Source organism: Sus scrofa, chromosome 6, assembly GCF_000003025.6.
Source record: "Sus scrofa isolate TJ Tabasco breed Duroc chromosome 6, Sscrofa11.1, whole genome shotgun sequence".
NCBI classification, from domain to species: Eukaryota; Metazoa; Chordata; class Mammalia; order Artiodactyla; family Suidae; genus Sus; species Sus scrofa.
The window spans coordinates 14671708-14688532 of NC_010448.4; the positions used below are offsets into that span (position 1 = coordinate 14671708).

General features: G+C 41.8%; 1 protein-coding gene across 3 annotated transcripts in view; it reads right to left on the reverse strand.

Moving 5' to 3' along the window:
- PHLPP2 (PH domain and leucine rich repeat protein phosphatase 2) overlaps nt 1-16825 on the reverse strand; it is an 82166-nt gene that overhangs the window by 37952 nt on the left and 27389 nt on the right. For all 3 annotated transcript variants that reach the window (XM_021093823.1, XM_021093825.1, XM_021093824.1), the window contains 2 exons: nt 6813-7003; nt 838-963 (listed from right to left, as the gene is read on the reverse strand). In XM_021093823.1, the coding sequence (XP_020949482.1) occupies nt 838-963; nt 6813-7003 (317 nt within the window). The remainder of the gene's footprint in view (nt 1-837; nt 964-6812; nt 7004-16825) is intronic.

Genomic DNA, 16825 nt, shown 5'->3' on the forward strand with positions numbered 1-16825 from the left:
AATCTCATTGTGTCTCATATCTTTCAGGCTGTACCTTCCTCACAAGATGGTATAAAGGTAAATGCACCCCAAAACACTTCTGAAAGCATTCTGTACTATGCAAATACAAATACTAAGTTAAGGACCTGGGAGAACTCCATTTCATTCACTGTGTGCTCAGAAAGACCTGGCGTGATGTGCATAAGAATTATAATGCAGGGAGTTTCTGTCATGGCGCAGCAGAAACAAAGCCAACTAGTATCCATGAGGATGTGAGTTCAATCCCTGGTCTCACTCAGTGGGTTAGGAATCCAGCACTAGAGGGAGTTCCCGTCGTGGCTCAGTGGTTAACGAATCCGACTAGGAACCATGAGGTTGCGGGTTCGATCCCTGGCCTTGCTCAGTGGGTTAAGGATCCAGCGTTGCCATGAGTTGTGGCATAGGTTGCAGGCATGGCTCGGATTCCACATTGCTGTGGCTGTGGCATAGGCCGCAGCTACAGCTCTGATTCGTCCCCTAGCCTGGGAACCTCCATTTGCCACAGGTGCAGCCCTAAAAAGACAGAAAACAACAACAACGACAAAGAATCCATTATTGCTGTGAGCTGGGGTATAGGTCACAGATACAGCTCGGATCCCTTATTGCTGTGGCTGTGGTGCAGGCCAGCAGCTATAGCTTCAATTCGACCCCTAGCCTGGGAACTTTCATATGCCCCAGGTGCAGCCCTAAAAAGAAAAAAAAGCCCAGAAGAAGAAGAATTATAATTTGATTTCTTGGGAGTGAATTCAGTTTTAAAATACATTTCTGTTGGATTTCTCGGCTCTTATCTCCCTATCAGGAAGTCTGACAGCTTCTCACCTTGGATGCCTGCCGCTGCCATCTCTGGTACTCAGCCAGCGTCTCAAAGCTGACGTGATAGGTCTGAGCTTGGGCTCCAGCTGAGCTGAATGCAAGGGAGAACTGACGTCGCTTCACTTCTTCTACCTGGAGAAAGGGAGGGAACAAAACATCCATTTTTAAAAATCCCAAACAAAAATCGAAAGACAATAACAAGACAAACAACTCAAATTTTTAAAGTCAGCAAAGGATCTGAATAGATATTTCTCCTAAGAAGACAGAGGAACAGCCAGTAATCACATGAAATGAGGTTTTACATCATTAGTTATTAGATAAATGCAAGTCAAAAACCACAAGCTACCATGTCACATCCATTAGGACAGCTAAAATCAAAATCACAGATACGTGTTGCATAAAAAGTATTAGCAGGAGTTTCCGTCATGGTGCAGTGGTTAATGAATCCGACTAGGAACCATGAGGTTGCGGGTTTGACCCCTGGCCGCGCTCAGTGGGTTAAGGATCTGGCGTTGCCGTGAGCTGTGGTGTAGGTCACAGACGCGGCACAGATCCCCCATTGCTGTGGCTCTGGCGTAGGCCAGAGGCTACAGCTCCGATTGGACCCCTAGCCTGGGAACCTCCATATGCCACAGGTGCAGCCCTAGAAAAGACAAAAAGACAAAAAAAAAAAAAAAAAAAAAGTATTAGCAAAGATGCAGAGAAAATGGAACCCTTATACACTGCTGGTGGGAAGGTAAAATGGGACAGCCACTTTGGAAAACAGTCTGGCAGTTTCTCCAAAGGTTAAATATACAGTTACCGTGTGGCCCAGCAATGTCACTGCTATCCATATACCCAAGAAAACAGGCATCCACACAAAACCTGTATGTGAATTACAGCAGCGTTATTCATACATCCGAAAGTAGAAATAATCGAAATGTTCAACAATGGGTAAACGTATAGACTTTCATACAACGTAGTGCTCGCCTGCAATGGAATATTACTCATCCACAAACAGGAATAAAATACTGATATGCACAACACACATGAACCGTGAAAACCCTGTGCTAAGTGAAAGAAGCCAATCACAAAGAACCACACACTGTATGATTCCACTTATATGACATGTGCAGAATCAACAAATCTATAGAATGAGAAAGTAAATTCAGGGCGCCTGGAGAAGGAATGGGGAGATGATGGCTCAGCAGTGCAGGATTTCTTTTCAGGATCATGAAAATATTCCAAAACTGACTGTGGTGACTGTTACACAACTTTGAATATACTAAAAGCCAATGAGTTGTACATTTAAATGGGTTAATTATAATTATGAATTAAATCTCAACAAAGCTGTTTAGAAAAAAACCCAAAGCAATACTTATTTAACAGGTATACTGAAGGAGTAGGACTCATGGGCTATAATCTTAAGTAAATTTATTTATTACACTTTAAGTCACAAATTAGCCTCAGTGTGGTCATCAAATATCTGTTGAATGAGTAAGTTTTACTGCTGTGGGTGCTGAGAACATATAGCAGGGGCAAAAACAACAAACGCTCTGCCTTCGATGGAGGGTACATTTGAGAGGGACCAACACTAACACAAAACGGGTGACATGATCTAGCACAACATGATAAAATACAGAAGGAGTCATGTGAAGAAAAATAAAGCAGGGTACGGGCTTGGAAGGGTACAGGGGTGGGTGGTCTGAGGTGTGAACAGGGCAGTCAAGGACAGAGTCACTGAGGGTAGGGACCCCATGGGGCTTCAGGAGCAAGATGTGGGCATGCCCAGCTTAGCAAGTACAAGTCCCTGTTTCAGAACAGGAGAGTCTGCAGGCCCACATGATAAAAGCCAAGCTTTCTACTTCAAAGGTAAGGCTGCTCCCCCCTTTCCTCCACCAGTGGGCTACACCAGAGGTAGCTGCCTGCCTGCAAGGGGTGCCCTGGCTGCTTTGTGGACTCACCTCCTCCCTTACTTACTAGGTGCTGAGCTAGAAGCCATTTCTGACCCCCTGCAGCGTTGGAGTGGGACAGCAGAGATGCCAGCCCAAAGGTTCTCAGGAGACCGGCAAGGTCAGAACTTGACTTCACCCTCTCTGGGTCCTCTGCAGGGCTCTTTGGATACCCCACGCCCCAATCCAACCAGTGATGCCCTCTCCCCTAGTGGGGCTAACACATGCTACTCCAGCAGCTGACCACTCCCTCCTGAGACCTGAAGAAATCTGGAGGTCCAATGACAGCCCGTCCTCCAGCGCAGCCTGTCTGCCCCTCCACGTGGCCCCGCCAGACTTGTTCTAAGAGAATCCACCCATCCACCCAACACCTCCTGCTGTCTCTCCACCCATCTGGGTTACACAGTGACAAGCCCAAGGAGTTCACCATGATCCCAACATGAGTTAAACTCTTTGCTCTGTCACCTAACCAGCTGGTGGCCTATCTCTTGTCCTGTAGACTTCCTGGTCAGAAGGCAGGACACCAGTCCACGATGTCCCCCTTACTGCAGGGGACCTACTCAAGGCTCTCTGGAGTCCTGTTGAAACCTCTTTCACCAGGCCTGAGTAAAGAGGCAAAAAATTCCCCCATTCCCATTGTAGGGAATCACAACGCATCAACTGTCTTCAACAAGCCAAGCTGAAGAGCTCTGATTTAGGATGAAGTCTTTTTATAGTTATGGAACCACTTAGGTCTTTGACATCTCCCTCTGCTATATCATAGCTACTGAATCTTGGCGACTCCGCTGGAACCTTCCAAGTTATTATATTCATAAATCATTAGATTTCGGGGGCCAAGTAAAGACTGAACCAAATGACAGAAACACAAAATACAGCAAAAAAGAACCATATTAGAAAGATCCAATAAAATTAAATAATATTCAAAACATTCAATGGTGGTCCTTACAACATGGTCATTTTTCATTAGTAATAAATCACTGCATTTCAATGAGTATGTGTCAAAATAAAGGATCTTGGAGTTCCCGTCGTGGCGCAGAGGAAACGAATCTGACTAGGAACCATGAGGTTGCAGGTTCGATCCCTGGCCTCACTTGGTGGGTTGAGGATCTGGTGTGGCCATGAGCTGTTGTGTAGGTGGCAGATGCGGCTCGGATCTGGTATTGCTGTGGCTGTGGTGTAGGCCGGTGGCTACAACTCTGATTAGACCCCTAGCCTGGGAACTTCCATATGCTGCGGGTGTGACCCTAAAGAAGACAAAAAATAAATAAATAAATAGAATAAAGGATCTTGTTGAAGAATAGATATTAATTGCTTTAGAACAATCCTTGCTTTTAAATATTTTACTATGGGATGTTTGACACAGAAAAAAAACAAATACTGTCAAATACTGAAAAAGGTTTGTAAATCTCCCACTAGAAGTTAATTTGTCAACTCCTGAGTAATTATTACAAGTTTTGTATTATGCATGTTGAGACTACATTGTAATACATGTACAATTTCAGAATTATTAAATATTCACCATGAAACGTTCCCTTCATCATTTTGTGGCAAGCCTCTCTCTCCCTATTAATACTTTTGCACATTAAAGTTTTTAGGGGGAGGCAAGTTTTATTATAGTGCAACTTACATAAAATTTGTGGATTTTTTTTTCCTTTTTCGACTGCCCCACGGCATATGGAGTTCCCAGGCCAGGGATCAGATCCGAGCTGCAGGTGCGACCTATGCCATAGCTGCAGCAATGCAGGATGCTTTAACCTGCTGTGCTGGTCCGGGAATTGAACATATGTCCTGTTGTGCCACAGTGGGAACTCCACGCGTATTATTTTTTTTTAATTCACAAATTCTAAGTGAATGATTTGGTGGATTTTTATAAATGAACAGAGCTGTACACTACACTCTATCACTACAGTTGTTTGTCTTTTTCTTTTAAATTTTTTTTATTATAGTTGATTTACAATGTTCTGCCAATTTCTCCTGCACAGCAAAGTGACCCAGTTACGCATATATATGCATTCTTTTTCTCATGGTATCCTCCAGCATGTTCCACCACAAGTGATGAGATACAGTTGCCCATGCTCTAAGGTAGGGACCTCACTGCTTATCCGCTCCAAATGTAACAGTTTGCGTCTACTAACCCCAAACTCCCGGTCCATCCCACTCCCTCCCCTGTCTTTTTCTGCATTTGAAATAAATGGAATCATGCAATAAGCAGACATGTTTTCTTTCACTTAAAATAAGGCTTCTGAGACCCAGTCTTGCTCTTGGGTGTATCCGCAGCTCATTCCTCTTGACTGCTCGGGAGCATCCCACTGCTTGGATACAGCACATCTCCTTAGCGAGTCACCAATCAAGGAACATCTGAGCTGCTTCCAGTTTGGGGCAAATATAAACAAAGTTACTAGGAACATTCACTTACACTTTTTGTAAAGATTTGTGTTCACGTCTCAATATTGAGGAGAACTGCTGGGTCATTTGATCAGCATATGTTTATCTTTGTAAGAAACAATAAAACTGTTTCCCACCAATGAAGAATGATTGTTGCAGCTGCTCCCCACCTTTGCAAAACTTGTTATTTATCAGTCTTTTGACAGGTTACTTGTCTATCACCGAGTTGTAAAAGTCCTATGTTGCAAACACACTGTCCTACGTTTTGTATGACGTTAATATAATCACACCAATTTTCTTTTGGTTGCTATTTGACCAGTGTCAATTTTCTATCATTTCACATTTAGCCTTGTAAACTTTAGGTGTGTCTCCTATAAACAGTAAACAGTAGGATTTTAAATAATAAAGTGACAAATCATAATTATTGTGATTACTGATATATCAGGATTTATTTCTGTCACTAAAACTTGTGGTAACTCGCCATGCTAATTTATGTTGCTTTTTCTCAATCCTTTTCTTGCCTTCTCTTAGCAACACAGAATATTTTTAATAGTCTCCCTTCCCCTCTACATAGTTACACTTAAAATGTTTAAATTCACACTTGACAGTTTTTCTAATAAACCCTAACACTGTGTTTCTTTCCTCTTCTCCCAGGACCGCATCACACCTCCTTTATTGAACACACTATCGCATCTCGAATACCGTTCAGAGGAGTTTGAGCTTCAGTAGTTTAAATTTATATTCCAAATATAAAACATTTTAAACCTTTCTACAATCAACATTAAACCATATTTTATCAGTGTCTACACTCATCGGCTATTCTTTATCTCATCCCTTTCCTTCGAATGTACTTTCCTTTGCTGTCACTGTCTTCTTCTTCTTCTTCCTCTTCTTTTGGAGGGGTGTCATTTTTCAGACGTACATCCTTTAGGAGTTCTTTCAGTGAGGATACGCCAGCTCACTAGTCTTTCTGTGTCTGAAAAGGTCCTATTTTTGCCATGAGTCTTGTGAAATAATTTGGCTGACAAAAATACAGGTTGACATTTATTTTCTTTCAACAATTCTGCAAATAGTCTTCAACATGCATTGTTGGTGTAAAGAAAGCTGTTAACAGTGTCAATTCTTTGTAGGTAATCTTTTCTCTGGAAGCTTCTGTGATTTTCTCCTTCGTCTTCTGCAATGTGTCTACGTATAGATTTATTTTTATTAATCCTGCTCAGGATCCAGTGTTCTTTCAATCGGAACACTCATGTCTGCCTTTATTTCTAGAAAAATCTCAATCGTGATTTCTTCGGATATTGCTTATCCATTCTCCTCTCTTCTCCTCTGGAACTGCCATTAGATGTATGTATACTAGAGGCTCCCTGGGGCTCCTTTATATATTTTATCTGTGAAATTCTTCAGTGTGTCAGTTAATTACATTCAGCGGTAGGACACTGGACCTCCCGAGGAGTCTGTGATGTAAATAAACTTGGTTTGTGCTTAAATTAGCCTGAGTGGGTTTCTTTCATTTAAACCTAAGAATGCAAAAACTCTGTGATATAATCTTTAATAATGCTCATGCTGGCTCCTGTGAAAAGATGTGAAAAAGCTCTGAAAAACACATGTGATGTTTTTTGAATTAAGATGATCAAAGGAAGAATAATTCACCTCTGTGAGTCTTACCTTGCCCCCAACCAGAGGCAAAATGTGCATCTTTCCAGTCTGACAGTCCTTCACGGAGGAAACGATGAGGCAGGTGCCACAGAGAACGACCAGGCGCTCAGCCCACTTATGCAGCTGGGTCTTTCCCTTGCGTACGTTATAGATGCCAGACAGGAGGATTCGATCCAGATGATCCATCTGGCATGGTTTTTCTGCAGAGAAAACAGTATTTCAGAAGCCACCATTAAAGTAGTATCAGAATACTAAAAGGGAAAAAAGAAAGTATTACATGTCAACATTCAATGACCCTAATGTAGGTTTAAGTAACCAGGCAATAGAAGTATTGCAAAATAAGATCTCAGTCCTAAAATGTTATTCATTCCTGAAGTTAATCACGGGCACATTGTGAATTTGGGTCTAGAGAGCAACATGTTATTTTGGATGCCACTGGTACCCCTCCCAACAGCCGTATTTGCCATGTAGACAGAGAAAGGCAGGACTTGGGAGTCAGACAGTCAACCTTGAGTTTTGACTCTTGATTCTGCCACTTACTTTGTTTCCTCGAACGACATAATCTCACTGACCTTGACTTTCCTCATTTATAGTCTGGATTATAATACTACCTATCTTCAGAGGGTTCTTATAAAAAATTAAGACAATGAATGTAAAGTACTAATCATAGTTTTAGATACCAAAAAAGTATGGAATAATTGGTGTGCTTAGTCTACTCTCCAAGGAAGAAATTAATAACCAGTTCTGTACACAACCCTCCATCCTTCTGCTCTTTGTAAATAAATCCTTACATCTGACATTTCAATCAACTATCCCAGTCATGAATGCAGAAACTGATATGTGCACGCAGAAGCTTCTGTTTTTCGCTACCCTTTCAAAATCCTAACATGACTGAGATACTGTGAACAAACCAGAGGATTATGACAGAAGATATGTTCTTGATTAAGGCACTACTAAAAACAGACAGTAACTCTACACAGCAATGACCAAGAGCAGCAACAGTATGAGCTTGTACAAAGAGCAATAAACTGGGAACTGAGAAAACTAGCATGTACTCAATATTATTTATTACATAATAGATGATGGAACCCTGGGCATCACTTTGCCTTTTAACCACATCTCCAATATAAAAAATGAGGAAATGGGAGTTCCCACTGTGGCGCAACAGGACTGGGGCTGTCTCTGGAGCTCCGGGACACAAGTTCAACCCTCTGCATGGCACACTGGGTTAGGATCCAGTGATTTCACAGCTGCGGCATGGGTTTGCAAATGTAGCTTGGATCTGATCCCTGGCTCAGGAACTCCATGTGCCACAGGGTGGTTAAAAAAAAAAAAAAGCTGAAGTTCCTGTGTGACACAGTGGGGTAAGTGTCGGTGTTGCTGCAGCTGTGGCGCAGATCACCACTGCAGCGTGGATCTGATCCCTGACTGAAGAACTTTCACAGGCTGTGGGTGCGGCCAAAAAAAAAAAATGAGGAAATGGGCTAGCTTACGTCAACGTTTTCAAACTTTGTATGTTAACGCCACATGAATGGGAGGGCCATATCTCCTTTTATGGCAGTCCAATCTGTTCATCTATGCTCTAAATTCCACCCTCCGTGGGAAGGTTGGTTCTTTGGTTCTTCTTTCTTCTCACTCAACTCCACCCTCCCTCCTGTTTCTCTCAAGGCCACACCAGCACTCAAGTATTCTCCCATTCCCTCTCCGTCTCTGCTGTAGAATTCCTTTAGTTCAGGGACTCCCCAGTTGCTAGGTGCCCAAGAATTCTCTGAGAATTACTTTAACACGCAGACTACCAAGACCCGCCCGCAAGTATCCCAAGTAATTTAAACACAGATGGCCCGCAAGCCACGTTTTGAGAAACTTCATAAGTTTACTCATTTGAGGCTCTTTTATCATCTGTGCTTCTGTATTAGCTATCTCGGTTACCTCACCTTTTAATTACTCAATTTACTTCAATCTGGCTCCCACCTCCCCCAAACTACACTGTTCATATGTAGATAATGGCCTTCCGATTTCCATCTCCTACCCTGATCTCACCTTAGTTCAGAGCTCATATACTCAGCTGCCTGCTAGACATGTCCAAGAGATGTCCCCATGCACCTCGAATTTATAGATGCAGAGACTCACAGACATAGGAAACAAACATAAAGTTACCAAAGGGGAAAGGAGGGAGGGATAAATTTGGAATTTGGGATGAACAGATAAAAACTACTATATGTAAAATAAACAATAACACACTACTATATATAAAATAAAAAAGTTATATATACAGTATACATGTATAACTGAATCACTCCGTTGTACACCAAAACATTGTATATCAACTATACTTCAATTAAAAAATGAAATTTTCAAAACACTTGAAAGATTAAAAAAAATTTTTTAAAGATTCAAAACCAGTATCAGACTGGAAAGAAAAACTAACTTTTTGAAAATCATATGATCTTGTATAGAGAAAACCCTAAGTAAGCCACATTTTTAAAAAAGACTATTATAACTAATAAATGAATTAAGCAAGGTTACAGGATACAAGATTTTTTTAAAAATCAATTTTATTTCTATGGACTAGGAATAAACAATTCAAAGGTGAAATTAGGAAAGCAACTGCATTTACAAAACTATAAAAAAGAGGGAGTTCCCGTCGTGGCACAGTGGTTAATGAATCCGACTAGGAACCATGAGGTTGCGGGTTCAATCCCAGCCCTTGCTCAGTGGGTTAACGATCCGGCGTTGCCGTGAGCTGTGGTGCAGGTCGCAGACGCGGCTTGGATCCCATGTTGCTGTGGCTCTGGCGTAGGCTGGCGGCTACAGCTCAGATTTGACCCCTAGCTTGGGAACATCCACATGCCGCAGAAGCAGCCCAAGAAAATGGCAAAAAGACAAAATAAAATAAAAATTTTAAAAAGCTATAAAAAAGAATAGTGCAAAATTTGCATACTGAAAACTCTAAAACAGAGTTAAACAAGAAATTAAAGACATAAATGAATGGAAAGACATCTGGTGTTCATGGTTTGAAAGATTTAATAGATAGCAAAATTCCACAAGTTGATGTACAGACTCAACACAATCCCTATCAAAATTCTAGCTAACATCATGGCAGAAACTGACAAACTGATACAAAAATTCACATAGAATGGAATGGACTCAGAACAGCCAAAACAATCTTGAAAAAGCAAAACAAAACTGGAGGATGCATATTTTCCAATTTCAAGACTTACTACAAAGTAAGGAGCTAGCATATAATGTACAGTTCTAACACAAGGACAGACATAGAAAAATGGAATAGAATTGAGAGTTCACAAATAAATGCCTACTTTACAAACAACTGATTTTGACAAGGGTACCAAGATAATTCAATGAAGAAAGAATACTCATGTCAACAAATGGTGCTGGGAATTCTGGATATCCACATGCTAAAGAATGAAACTGAATTCCTAACGGCACACCATATGCAAAAATTAATTCAAAATGAATAACAGACCTAAATGTAAGAATTAAAACTCTTCAGACTAAACACAGGAAGAAATCTTGTAACTTAGATTAAGCAAAGGTTTCTTAGACATTGACATAAAAAGCACAAGCAACCAAAAGGAAAATACAGATAAACTGGATTTCAAATATAAAAAAGTGTTATGCTTCAACAGACACCATCAAGAAAGTAAAAAAAAAAAAAGGAGTTCCCTGCTTGCTCAATGGGTTAAGGATCCAGTGTTGTCACTGCTGTGGCTCAAGTCACAGCTGTGGCTCGGTATTGATCCCTGGCCTGGGAACTTCTGTATGTTGCAGGTACAGCCACAATTTTTTTAAAAAGGAAAGTGAAAGAGGACTCATGACACAGGAGAGAATATGTGCAAATCATATATCTAATAAGAGACCTGTATCCAGAATAAATAAAGAACTGTTACAAATCAGCAATAAAAAGACAAAAATACCCATTTTAAAAAAATGGGCAGAGTTCCCATCATGGCTCAGGGGAAACGAACCTGACTTAGCATCCATGCAGACTCAGGTTTGATCCCTGGCCTTGCTCAGTGGGTTAAGGATCCGGCATTACCATGACCTATGGTGCAGGTCGCAGATGCAGCTGGGATCCAGCATTGCTATAGCTGTGGCATAGGCCAGTAGCTATAGCTCCAATTCAACCCCTAGCCTAGGAACCTCCATAGGCTGTAGTGCAGCCCTAAAAAGACCAAAAAAAAAAAAAAAAGTCAAAGTATTTGAATCAGTATTTCCCCAAAGAATATATACAAAAGACCAACAAGCACATGAAAAGATGTTCAACCTCATTAGTTATTAGATAAATGTAAATCAAAACCATGAGATACCAGATTGTACCCACTAGGATGATTATGATCAAAAAAGACAAAAAATAAGTGTTGGCAATAATGTAAAGAAAATAGAATCTTCTTGGCTGATGGGATTATGAAATGGTGCAACCTCTTTGGAAATCAGTCTGATGGTTCCTTAAAATTTAAACACAGAGTCCCCATATGACCCAGCAATGTCATTCCCACATCTATATCCAAGAGAACTGAAAGCATACGTCCACACAAAAACTTGTACATGGTTCAGAGATAAATCCTTCATAATAGCAAAAAGTGGGAACAACCCAAATGTCCATCAATTAATAAGTGTATAAACAAAACGCAGTCTATGCATACAGTGGACTCTTATTCAGTCATCAAGAAATGAAGTGCTGATGCATCCTACAAAATGGATGAACCTTGAAAATATTATGCTGAGTAAGAAGCCAGCCACAGAAAGCCAAGCATGTATGATTCCATTTATATGAATTGTTCAGAACAGGTAAATCTATAAAGACAGAATGTAGATTCATGGTTATCAAGCGCTGTCGGAGTGGGGAATGATCCGCTAATGGATAGGGGGTCTCATTTTTCAGTGATAAAAATGTTCTAAATCTGGAGAGTGGTGGAGTTCCCGTCGTGGTGCAGCGGAAACGAATCCGACTAGGAACCATGAGGTTGTGGGTTCCATCCCTGGCCTCGCTCAGTGGGTTAAGGATTCCAGTGTTGCCATGAACTGCGGTATAGGTCGCAGACGTGACTCAGATCTGGCATGGCTGTGGCTGTAGCCTAGGCCAACAACTCCAGCTCTGATTAGACCCCTAGCCTGGGTACCTTACCTCCATGTGATGCGGGTGTGGCCCTAAAACACAAAAGACCAAAATAATAATAATAATAATAATAAATTAAATTGGAGATTGGTGATAGTTGTACAACTCTCTCAAAATACCAAAATCACTGAATTGGACACTTTTAAAGGATGAATTTTATGGTATGTAAATTATATCTCAATAAAGCTGTATTCTTTCTTTTTAAATCTCATCATTTTCCCAAACTTGCTATTGCTTTTATATTTACCATCCTGGCTAACTGCGTCATCTACTACAAAACTAGCTAAGTTAAATAAAAATGGGACTTCATTACAGCTTATCATGCTTCCAATTTGTCTAACAGTCTCTTTTAAAGTTTTCATGAAACAGATGTTAAATCAATCCACATATAATTCTTCGAGTCTCTTTTTTCTTGGCCTAATTTCTTTATATTTCATTACAGAGAAAACCCCTAAATCTATCCATCACCACTCTCAGAAAGGCACATTCGGTTTGACTGGGGTGAGGGGGAGGATAAGTTATTTATACATGAAATAACATGCTGTTTTCTAGATATTCAACGTGCCTCAAGTCTCTGATCTTCTGAAAGTGGTAAAAAAAAAAAGAGAGAGGCATCAAGAGGGGGAAAAAAAAGACAGAATGAGGAAATTCTGAGAAGTATCTGGAATGTCTAACAGCTCTAATTAAAAAATAGATTTACAGGAGTTCCCGCTGCGGCACAGCAGAAATGAATCAGACTAGGAACCATAAGGTTTCAGGTTTGATCCCTGGCCTCGCTCAGCGGGTTAAGGATCCAGTGTTGCCGTGAGCTGTGATATAGGTCGCAGACGTGGCTCGGATCTGGTGTTGCTGTGGCTCTGGAAGAGGCCAGCGGGTACAGCTCCAATTCAACCCCTAGCCTGGGAATCTCTATACGCTGCAGGTGTGGCCCTAAAAAGATAAAAAGACAAAAAAAAAAAAAAAAAAAAAAAAAATTTAGGGGAGTTCCCGTCATGGCTCAGTGGAAATGAATTCGCCTAGGAACCATGAGGTTGGGGGCTCAATCCCTGGTCTCGATCAGTGGGTTAAGGATCTGGTGTTGCCATGAGCTGTGGTGTAGGTCACAGACATGGCTTGGATCCCGCATTGCTGTGGCTCTGGTGTAGGCTGGTGGCTACAGCTCAGATTCAAACCCTGGCCTGGGAACTGCCATATGCCTCAGGTACGGCCCTAAAAAGCAAAAGAAAAAAAAAAGAAAAAAGAAAGAAATAGATTTACAATCTCAAAAGCCAAGATTCTAACTGGAAAAGTAGGGATAATTTTAATTTCCTTATATGTTTATACTTTGAAATGTTCTATAAAGAAAACAGATTGCTTTTATAATTTACAAAGTTTCTAAAAAAAGAATCAAGAACAACCTTGCAGCAATGAGTATTTTTATTACCCACAGTATAATCCCTAAATATCATTCTTCATTAAAATGAACCAAGAGTCCTTAGAAAAATAATCTATTCCCAGTCTGAGTCAGAAAAGGAAAAGATCAACTCAGGACATCTTATGGTACGAGAATTTAATGGAAAATCCAGAATGCTATCTATCAAAGACTACTGGGGTCACGCTGGAAGGACACAGAAGCCAACCTGAAGGAGCCCCCAAGAGCTGAGAGGGGACAAACCGAGCATCAGCAAGAAAAATGGCCATAATGAACTGAAACAAATACATACTCAAGCTTGTGAGATCACAATGATACTCAAAACAAAGAGAAATAAGAAATGAAGTCACAGAGATTGTGAATATAAACTGGAAGGCAAAGCAATATAGCTTCTAGGAGTAATAAAGGGGAAGATGGTTAAGTTGGACTATATTAAAATGAAGTAATTCTTTTAATCAAAAGACACCACGAAGGTTCTTGTTTTGGGAGTTCCCGTTGTGGCTCAGCCGTAACGAATCTGACTAGTATCCATGAGGATGCGGGTTTGATCCCTGACCTCGCTTAGTGGGTTGCCATGAGCTGTGGTGTAGGTTGCAGACTCGGCTTGGCTCCCATGTTGCTGTGACTGTGGTGTAGGCTGGCAGCTGCAGCCAATTAGTTCCCTAGCCTGGGAGCCTCCATGTGCCATGGGTGTGGCCCTAAGAAAATAAAAATTACAAAAAAAAAAAAAAAAAAAAGGTTCTGGTTCTGAGTAAGACAGAGAAAGCACACTTCATCCTGTCTCTCCCACTGAATCACCTATAACACCTGGACAGAATGCCTGGAGCAGCTATGAGAACACCAAAAAGGAAGGAACAGCAGGCAGACTGGGAAAGAACAATTCCAAATACCACCCAATGAGTGGTGAGTTTACCATTTTCTCCTTTTCTGATACCCCCCAGCCAGGACTTGAGAAAGCCCAAAACTCAGAAGTGGGCACACGTGTGGACAACACTCTAGAAGAAGCCCTCAAGTTCTGTCTTGCGGGGTAGAGAAAGGGTCTCTCAGCACCAGAGAGAGAAGGTGCTTGTTTTCCCTGTTTTTTTCTCCCCCCTTCCCTTCCCTTTCTCAGGCTCCAGCTCCAGTCCCCCAGGGCAGCTGCAAGGGTCGGGGACACAGGTGTCCGGAACCCTGAGGAGCTGAGCTTTCCTCTCTGACTGGAAGGTCTGCAGTCCCAGGAGAGCAGGGTAAAACCTGACACATTTGCTGTCTCTTCCCACTGCTGCGCCCTGGAGTGTGGGCACCCTTGTGGCAAGTGCCCAACAGGGCTGATTAAATAAAGCCCGAGGACACTGAGACCAGGAAGGAGCTCAGGAAAATGACCCCATAAAGTGGTCCATGAACTTCTGGGCTCACCCCTGAGGTCCGCAGGTGTGGATGTGATCCCAAACAGCAGGCCCCAAATCTGGAACATTAGTAAGGGATAGAACCAGATAAACCAGGACCAGACTAAAACAGGAAACCTCAGAACAAATTTCAGACTGACAACAGGTCCCCCATGCAACACAGAAACACATCTGCTATTCACACTATGTCAGTCCAAAACCTTGAGAAGCAGTGGTGCTAAGCAATTCCACCATCTGGTTTGTGACCCGGAACAAATCTTATATTTTTAGGGCTTAGTTTCCAACTTGAAGACCAAGGAGTTGGACTAAATCTCTAGTCCTTCCCACTTCTCACATTTTATGGATTCCTCTTATTCCTCTAAACTCTTTCTCCATCAACTATATGGTGGAACAGCTTAGAAGTTAATGGGATGAGATTTAGAAGCAGACTTTTCTGCTTCCTAGCTAGGCTATTTTATTGGGGCAAGTTAAAACCTCTCTGGAGTAACTGTATCTACCTCGAAAGTTGGGAGGAGTAAATGAGGAAAGATATGCAGAGGGCTCGACACCTTAGGATGTGCTGAGTCAGAGTCAGCTTTGCCTCTTAGATTCTTTTCCTCAACTCCCCTTTTCTTCCTTTTTTAATTTTTTTTTTTTTTTTTGGTCTTTTTAGGGCTATACCTGAGGCATATGGGGGTTCCCAGGCTACACGTTGAATCGGAGCTGTAGCTGCTGGCCCAAACCACAGCCACAGCAATACCAGATACAAGCCACGTCTGAGACCTACCCCACAGCTCAAGGCAAAGCCAGATCCTTAACTCACTGAGTGAGGCCAGGGACTGAACCTGTGTCCTCATGGTTGCTAGTCAGTTTCGTTTCCACTGAGCCACAACATGAACTCTTTTTTTTGTTTTTTTTTGTTCTGTTTTCTTTTTTGGCTGCCCCACGGCAAATGGAGTGCCCAGGCAAGGGATCAGAACCTACGCAGCTGCAGCAACACTGGGTCCTTAACCCACTGTGCCAGACTGGGGATTGGACCTGTGTCCTGGTGCTACAGAGATGCCACCAATCCCGCAGATTCTAATGCACCACAGTGGGAACTCCTTCAACTCCCCTTTTCAATCAACCACCAACACTTACTGATTATTCCCTCAAAAAGTCTCTCACATGAATGATTCCTTCCCATTCCCTAGTTCAGATCCCTGTAAATTCATGCCTGAATTATTACCCACTCTGGTGCCAGATTCATCTTTCTCTGGACCACTTGGATCCCATCACTTCCTGCTGCCATTTGCCAAATGAAGGCTAAACTCCTGATACTGGACTCAAGGCCCAGAACAATCTGGATGCCGATTATCTGTGATTCACAGAACATGCAATGAAATTCCGAATCGACTTGTGGCTGCCTGATGGGAGGGGGAGGGAGTGGGAGGGATCGGGAGCTTGGGCTTATCAGACACAACTTAGAATAGATTTACAAGGAGATCCTGCTGAATAGCATTGAGAACTTTGTCTAGATACTCATGTTGCAACAGAAGAAAGGCTGGGGGAAAAATGTAATTGTAATGTATACATGTGAGGATAACCTGACCCCCTTGCTGTACAGTGGGGAAAAAAATAAATAAATAAATAAATAAATAAAATAAAATAAAGAAATTCTGAATCTCCCACCTCTGTCCTTTTCTCTTTTTTTTCTTTCTTTTTTTTTTTTTCTTTTTAGGGCCACACCCACAGCACATGGAGATTCCCAGGCTAGGGGTCTAATCGGAGCTACAGCTGCAGGCCTACACCACAGCCACAGCAACGCCAGATCTGAGCCGCATTTTCCACCTACACCACAGCTCGTGGCAACGCTGGATCCTTAACCCTCTGAGCAAGGCCAGGGATCAAACCTGCGACCTCATGGTTCCTAGTCAGATTCGTTAACCACTGCGCCACGACAGGAACTGCTCCTTTTCCTTTCTGATTATTAAAATTCTGCCAATTTTTCAAGAACCAACTCAAACACTACTTTTTCAGAAAGACTTCCCTGAGTCTAGAAATCTCCCTGATTTTCCAGAGAAGAAAAGTGATAGGGGCCTCCCTTTCAACTATCAAAATCCATCATAAA